The sequence below is a fragment of the Pinus tabuliformis genome, chromosome 5_2, assembly GCF_031772625.1.
Source record: "Pinus tabuliformis cultivar Carrire ecotype Pingquan chromosome 5_2, CPIR1, whole genome shotgun sequence".
NCBI classification, from domain to species: Eukaryota; Viridiplantae; Streptophyta; class Pinopsida; order Pinales; family Pinaceae; genus Pinus; species Pinus tabuliformis.
In genome coordinates this window covers 583348571-583356987 of record NC_142306.1, presented here as the reverse complement: position 1 = coordinate 583356987, position 8417 = coordinate 583348571, and the positions used below count along the sequence as shown (strand labels likewise).

The window sequence follows — 8417 nt, the reverse complement described above, 5'->3', positions numbered from 1 at the left end:
ACCTGGAATTTCACTGCAATGAAGAGGATGATCCACCCCCTATCCCTATCCAAGTGGTGTCCCCCAATAGATAAATATTCTTCTAATTTTCTTAATTTTTTTTCTAAATTATGATTGTAGGCTCAATAAACCTGCACATAATTGTTACAAAGTTTTAATTCCTCGTGTCTTAATGTATTTCAAACTTAATTATTTAATTAAATATATATATATATCTATATATATATATATATATATTTTATTGGATTTTCCTATAAAACATTAGAAATACTATTATCCTTCCAGTCTAAAGTATACACTAAATAATATTTTTGAATTATTAATAAAAATAAATCTAATTTATTTGTAACAAAATTACTATCTTATCCAGCAATTTAAGCAACCAATATCAACCTCGAATTCCACCATGAAAATCAAGTTAAGGTTGATTGACAATTCAATGACTAGATTTTGAAAGAAATAACAAAACAGATAACTCTACGAAAATTTTTTGGGACCATCAGTAAAGGTAGTCTATTAATCTATCAAGTAATGCCGGCCAGCCAAAAAAATAAACAAAAAGGGGAAGCCCGATTAAATTTGAGAGATGCACGCCAAACATGATTTTTTGACATGAATCTGAAGTGAAACCCCCATTAACAATCAACTTAAGCGGCCAGCATCAATTGCAAATTCAACACAAAGTTGAAGGATAATTGAGAATTCAAAAGTCATGCTTAAAGTTGAGATGTGGCATAACCGTATGACATACCCACCGTACGAATGGTGGAATACTATGATTTATGCCAGCCCTTTTAGATAGCTGACATTTTGTAGGTATGTATTCGGCTTATGCTTTTGAATTGAAGAAATTGTGACAAAATAATATATTTTACATATTATTTATTTATTTGTTTTTCAAAATAGCTTATTGTTCAGTTATGTTATTTTTAATAATAGGGAAAGTTATTCTTAATAATCAAGAAAGAGTTATATAGTCAATATAGTAAAGATAAACATTGCATAGGGGCTCCAATGGAAAATTACAAGATAGGTTGAAAAGAAACATCATATCAATAAGACTTGAATCTGGGTATGTAAATTTACAAATTATAATGTCTAACAAACTAACAAAGTCATACCTTCGCTTTCAGTTACTCAACTGTACAGGATACTGCCCGGTGGACAGAGAACAGTAGATTTAAACTAATTTAGCTCTTCTCAAACTAATTTGCCTTGTTTACCATATGTTAAGTTTCATTGTTGATGAGGAGAATACCAAGTTCAACTTCGGGGGGTTAAACACTTCTCCACACAAGGGCTTAAACTTAGATTGTTTACATGACGAAGCAACAACTAAGCCACAGCTTTATAGATATATACAGTGCTGATTTTCATGGACACCCAACATCTAAAATGGACCTGTCAAAACATGTGATATTCACATTCTCCCATGCTTCTAATCATATGGATTTGAAGAACTACAGCAGCATTTTGCGTGATTTGCAGTTTGAAGATCTACAACATCATTCTACGAGAGCTGTGGCCACTGGCAACACATTAGCAGGCATTTAATGATAAACTTCCAGCAATAAACTTGCAGTCATCCTCCATTTGAGCCCTGATAAGACTTAGCTCGACATCTGGAATTTGGACAGTTTGAGGTATCTGCAATGGAAGAAATTGAAAAGTATTTAGTCCAAACATCAACCCCAAATAATTGCAAGTATTAAAACCAATTCGGATAGCTGGAAGAGCAACCTTTTTAAATTTTTATAGAAGGCTCAGCTTGAATCAGGGAGGAAGACTTGGAACAAACTTTATATAGGCTATGGATTTAGAAAACAACAAAATGAAAGCTTCATCTATGCATTTTCAATGCTTTCCCATAACGTTCGGTTTTTGGTACCTTTTTTACCTTGCTTACTTTGATTTTTTGGTACACACAGGGAGCAAGAATGCACTTATTGCAAAAGCAATAACAAAAAGTTCGTACCAGGTTTATAGGTCTCCCTAGGAGATGGTTTAACTCAGAAACTACATCTAAACCGAGCAAAATGCACCTATTACCTCTATCGATTGTCAGTATCACATGATACAAGTAAAACAATGCCGAAGAGATTAATCTATTCCATATCATCATGTCTTTACACAAAGTATCAGAAGATGTCATTACACAAAGTATCACAAGGATTTTGTGTCGACAGCCATCATCATAAGGATTTTGTATCGACTGTTATTTTTCTCTGGATTGCAGATTTCGGAAATAGTTTAGAATTTGAATTCACTTCACGCTGTTGGTCAGATTCTCAGAACTACAATCTCAAAACTACAGTAAAATCAAGTTTAGCTCACACCTACCAGGAAACACTAACTGCCTGACAAACTATTATTTTCGCAAAACGCAGAACACCATAAATAATTATGGCAGGAAAATATATGCTCACGGGCAGTATCAACAGTCACTGTTGGAAATACAATAAGAGGATGACTTATCAGGATCCTGTTGGAAAAACAATATGAGTAATGTTTATTGGACTGAGTTTAATCCAATAGTAGATTTGGATGATCCAAGTGACCAGCCACAAGGTCGGATCAGATTATCAGAGGGCTTAGCTACAAAGTCAACAGTTAACTTTTTGTTGCTGCTCCCTCCGAATCACCCAATTTCATGAGTCCTATCGTGTTAAGGATGGCCTTCGGAATATACAGGCATTATTGCAGAAACCATAACGGAAATGACTACCAGGAATAGTACACACTGCTACGAAAATAACAGGAAAAATGTCCGAGTATGAGGATTGTCTTTGAGAACGTTGATGCCTAATATACTAAAAATTGTATTCTATCCCTAAGCGATAAATTTCGTCATATCAAAATCAATTAGGAGATCAGCAAGAGACGAACTGCAGGGACTTTTGCAGAAACAATAAGACGGATGCCCATTAGCATCTACGAGAACTAAAATCAACATTGAAATTCTCATTAGGATCAGAAGATATAACAACAAGAATAATCCCTACCAGCATCAGAAAGCACCCTTGCAAAACAATTTAGAGGAATGATTATATGGACAGAACAGGGCTACTACCACACTACTTACCATGAATGGAATTGGACTGCTTGCAGTGAGCAATGGCTTCTTGAATAGAACTTTGTATCTCCATCAATGCTTTCTCACTACTCATGTTGTAGTTAGGAAGCTTCTGCTGGATGTCAGAAGGTTGTTTTTCCCTCTTACCCAAATGGTTGTAAATTGTCTTCAGGTTACCAGACAAATAAAAAAATGAGATGCGCTTCTCACTTCTGTCTGAACCCTGACATCCACCATTTTTCCATCCATTTTTAACTCTGGGATTCCCTAGATCTCTGGACCTAATCTTCTGATCATACATCTGCGAAATTTTAAAAAACAAAGGCTTGATCTTGTTCACATACTTCATAACAATCTCTTTGGCTCTCTTCTTATCTCTATCCGTACTCCTACAGGCCTGTCCTCCTTCATCATCAGAATCCTCTGATTTCTTCTGCAACCCATGATTGTCGACACCTCTCTTGGAGCCCTTAGAATTATCTCTAGTGGAAAGAGTCACCAGAGGTATTTGCGCGACCTTTAATTTCACAGCAAGCAATCTATTATGCTTGGGCACAGGAGAGCCCATAGCAGTGCCATATTCAGCACAAGGGAACTGCAAATCCCTACCAACATTAGCCGACTTTCTGAATCCAGAGAAGGATATGTTCGATTTGTCAACAGTTCTGAGCAAGTGGGGTAACGGGGTATTGACTCTACGGACGTAAGTAGAAAACTGCAGAGAAGTAATGTCATCCAGAGGTGTAGGAATTAGTTGAAGGGGAAGAAGCTGGCTTTGGTTAAACAAGTTCTCTGCAGGAGAAATGCACTGATTTGGTTTTGAGGGTTTGGAGGTACAAATAGACGAGTCCAATTCAAATCCATCTTCACTATCAACCTCGTTTGAGGTTGGGATGCTGTGTGTTGAGGACAAGGGCAATGAAATATCAATGTCAAAATATTGGCCGTCGTTTGCATACTCATAATCATCAGGATTATCATCAGAATAAGCTTCAAGTCTTTCTGAATGGTAGCTGCAAAAATTGATACAGTACTTCTCCATTGGATTTGGATTGAAGCGCTTGTAAAGCTGTGATGTTAAGCTGGAGGATTTATGAAATAAAGGACACAGCAAGTATGAGTTATGTCGAAGCTGAGATATATGGTAAAAGTGCGGGGAACGCTGAAGGATGCGATCATGGTTTCATGGATGATTATCCCACCGTCTTCGGATTTCAGGAATAATATGCATTAAAAAATGTTTTACAAAGTGGTTATATTGGTTTTCCAGAGGTGTTCAGGATTTGTTGTTGGCGGTGGTTCTGCGGCTGATGCTGTGATAACATCAGCTTCAGTAGCATGGTCATCCTCAACAACGCATTGTTGACATTGACATCACTTGTTTTGTCATCATTAGACAATGTGCATCGCAGCTGCCCACCCCTCGTCACTCCCCTGCCATTTCTCTGGGTATGAGCAACATAATTACCTTTTGCCATAGATGCAACAACCTGTAAAATTATTGCATGCATTTAGATAAGAATATTTGTAAATTATGCTTTCATACAAGGAAAAAGTACTTCTACTTTATTACAGGAAATTATGAACATGTATGTTAGTGTCCTTGAAAAATCAAATATACATAATCATTTTGTTGTATGTCTTCAAAATTATCAGTGATTGTTGTTTTGATAACTTGTCTTTACATTTAAAATACCATGACTATATTGATTGGTTTTGTTATGCATTTCCCAACAGTGCTTCTTGTTCGGTTTGACTACTGGTAGTTACTATTGTTTGAATTAATTTGTTTAGGCTCCTGTTTGTTATCGCAATTGAATTCATTCACGGCCCCCGTTGTCTCACCAAGTGGACTTGCGTAATCCCTTCTAGGTCTGTTCTTCGATAATGAGGGTGAAGTTAGATATAAATATAGGTTGCTGTTTGGTAGAGGGTGCATGCATGTGTCACTTTCAGTGAACTAGAGTGTTGCTTTTGTAGGTCTTCAGATCAGCCTCCCATTCAATTAAACATCTAGTTAAGTTCTAAGTTCCATTCAGTTCTAGTTCCTTCCACTACAACCTATCCCTCTTAACATTCATTATCTAATTTTTTTTATTTTTATTTTTTGTAAGGATGCACTTCTCCAGAAATGGATCTCTGGCTATCAAGGAGTTATCATTGGCCAAACCAAGCATGGTATTTAATTTGACCAAGGCTCCAACTTGAGACCCCCTGAAGCACTCTTGATCACAACTTGGCACCATAACAAATTTTTTCCTCATGTCACTTACAGTTGAAGTTTCTAGTCATGTAAACATTCATTTCAACTACAACTCTTATTTGTATCTTGTCTACATATATAAGAGAGGCCATGAATTTTTCTTAAATTAGGAAAGCATATTATCAATTTGTAATGTTTTGAGTAATTACTGACTTCATATATCAAATTAGATAAAGTGAATATGAGTAATGAGGGTGTAGTTGGATAGAAATATAGGCTGTTGTTTGGTAGAGGGTGCATGCATGTGTCACCTTTAGTGAACTAGAGTGTTTCTTTTGTAGGTCTTCAGATCAGCCTCCCATTCAGTTAAACATCTAGTTAAGTTCTAAGTTCAATTCAGTGCTAGTTCCTCCCACTAGTTCTAGTTCTAATTCATCAGAACTCGCATCATAAGATCCTTGTTGAATAACATGTAAAATATGGACATGTATTCAACCCATTCAATCTAGTTGATAAATTTTCATTACATGGCTAACTAGCCTCAGTCCCTGTTGCCATTTCTTCTTTTCAATGTTCATCATCCTTTTTGTGTTTAAGAACACATTTAGACTTTAGCATAATAGGAAAGAAAGCTATCTATAGCAGGTGGTTCTGGGGTATAGAAAGTGATTGTTAAACGAGTTTACTAAGCATCAACTTTTTTGGTTCTATGTTTGATTTTCTTCAATTCTTCAAAAATCTTCCTTGCCACATGTAGCTTTTGCCACATTTGCAATAGTTTGATGCTAGTTGTTCCTTCTTTGTGGCCCTTCATTCTGATAGGTTTCCCCTTGAGTACAACAACCTTCCAATAAGACCCTTCCATTGCTTCTTGTTCATTTGTTTATGTTATTTTCTTCCTTTTACATTGTTTTGTTTGCTTTCTGATCATATTTCAAGAATTATCTAAACCCCTATTTCCTTGTCTCCTTTCAACTTTTTCTTCACTTTATTTTGCAGGTCTTGTTTATGCTACCATTAGTCTTGATGATGTTTATTGGTGGCCTCATACAAGGTTTTTGGTTCCAACACCCAAAGTTGTATTGCAATAGTTGACCATTAATTAAGAAACTTGTCTGAAGCTTCTGATCTATTTTATAGCCAACACAAGGAAAATAAATCTATCCTTATCTTCCAATTGGGCCATAGTTTTTGTTTCTTATTATAAAATTTCATTAAGCTTTTGTTAAAAATGATTCTTAGAAAGAAATTTCCTTGTGAAATTATGGGTAAACAGATTTCAATTGAGTTGATCATTATGTTCCTACATGTTTTTTCATGCTGTCTTATAATAAGTTTCTATTTTAGCCTTCATGTCACTAGAGAAACGTCCAAGCAACCAAACTTCTGCTGCAATACCTAAGGTGCTACCATTAAAAGTTGGGGGCTTTTCAAGTTACGATGATTTTCAACTTCCTCTCTATATGTAAATGAGGTGAACCACATGGTCATCTTTTCTTAATGGATCTTGCATGTACATTTTTGTGCTTACATTGACTCCAGGAAGGATGATAGCTCTTAGTCCAATCTTCACGTTGATGTCGGCAAATATTTTGCCGACATACTTAGATTTTGTTGCGTTTTGTTTGAATCCCTATCATCATTCTTTGTCAGAGTCTCATTTTGTCTTAATCCCTTCAATATGTTATGTTACCTATGTAGTTATTCAGGGTTTCTTAGTCCAAATCCCCATTTAACATGTTCCTCTTTTTTCACTCAACTTTTTATTGTTGCATGTTGTTTCTGTAATTTAAATATGAGATTCTTGATGTGCTCAAGGCATTAAGCGGCACCTTGTTTCTCTTCATCTATTGACTAGAGTTGTTCCCTTATTAATGGGTCTCATCTACCGGTTCTTTGTTCTTATCTACCAACTTTAAACTATTAATATAGTCCCATTAACTTTCTATAGTGTTAGTCTTTAATATTTATCTATCCTTTAGCATAAGCATTATGGACCTAAGGGAGAACTCAGAATAATCTAGTCTCGTGTGTTAATTCATAAATCATATAAAAAATGCTAAATTTCGAATGTTAATTTCACAGAGATGCATGGCATTTCTATCCTCATTTATGCTATGTACTCTGATATTTGGAGTGTTATCCTATAAATGCATTTTTTACATTTAGTAGAGATAGAAATGTATTTTAAACTTTGTCTCGAGGTTTATTTGTTCATTGTGGATAAGATATCTAAATTGTTCAGATATGAATGAGAATCCTTTCCCTAGGTAATGGGTCCAAACGTCTCAATGACATTAAATGATTTCTTTGTCCAAATCCCCATTCAACATGTTCCTCTCTTTTCACTCAACTTTTTATTGTCGCATGTTGCTTCTGTATTTAAACATGAGATTCTTGATGTGCTAAAGGCACCAAGCAACACCCTGATTCTCTTCATGTACTGACTAGAGTTGTTTTCTTCATTAATTTGTCTCATCTACTAGTTTTTTTTTAATTTACCAAATTGATACTATTAATATCGTCTCATTAGCTTTCTATATTGTTAGTCTTTATCCATCCCTTAAAATAAGCATTATGGACCTAAGAGAGAATACCCTAGGCTGTGTGTTGATTTTCATGAAACTAAAACTATAAGAACTGAAACTGTAACTGAAACTGAATCTGTAAGAACTGAAACTGTAAGAACTGTGAGAAATGAAAATAGAATTGTAAGAAAAATGTGTTGTAATTGATATAACTAACCTGGATATACTGGCAACTGTTCTGTGATGTTTTGTCTTCAAGGTTGGTGAATAGTTAGAAAGCATAACATGCAACTTCAACAGTTGTTGAACTTCTTTTATAGTTTTTGGCACTTGAATTTAATTGGTGGTAAGGATGGACATGGATTGCAATGGCTTCACTTTAAATGTGTGATCTGGATTTAATTTGATGTGATCCAATGGTTGAGAATTTGTTATTTGTTGATCCATGTGCTTTGATTTGTTTTAATGAGAAATAGAATGGGTTGAGTGTCATTTATTGAACAAAGTGGGTATAAATGTTATTGGGTTGGGTTTCATTTATTGAACATAGGGGTTTAAATGTTGAACAACACAACAGTTATGGCTGACATACATTCACTTTTATTATGTGCAG

The 8417-nt window shown here is 35.2% G+C and overlaps 1 protein-coding gene across 1 annotated transcript; it reads right to left on the bottom strand.

Annotated features, from left to right (window-relative positions):
- Nucleotides 1-1073: 1073 nt before the first annotated feature.
- On the bottom strand, nucleotides 1074-4274 carry LOC149160331 (uncharacterized). Its single transcript, XM_089433822.1, has 2 exons — nucleotides 3083-4274; nucleotides 1074-1647 (listed from the first exon to the last, which is right to left on the bottom strand). The coding sequence occupies exons 1-2, from the start codon at nucleotides 4113-4115 to the stop codon at nucleotides 1583-1585; spliced, it is 1098 nt and encodes a 365-aa protein (XP_089289948.1). The 5' UTR covers nucleotides 4116-4274; the 3' UTR covers nucleotides 1074-1582.
- Nucleotides 4275-8417: the final 4143 nt, after the last annotated feature.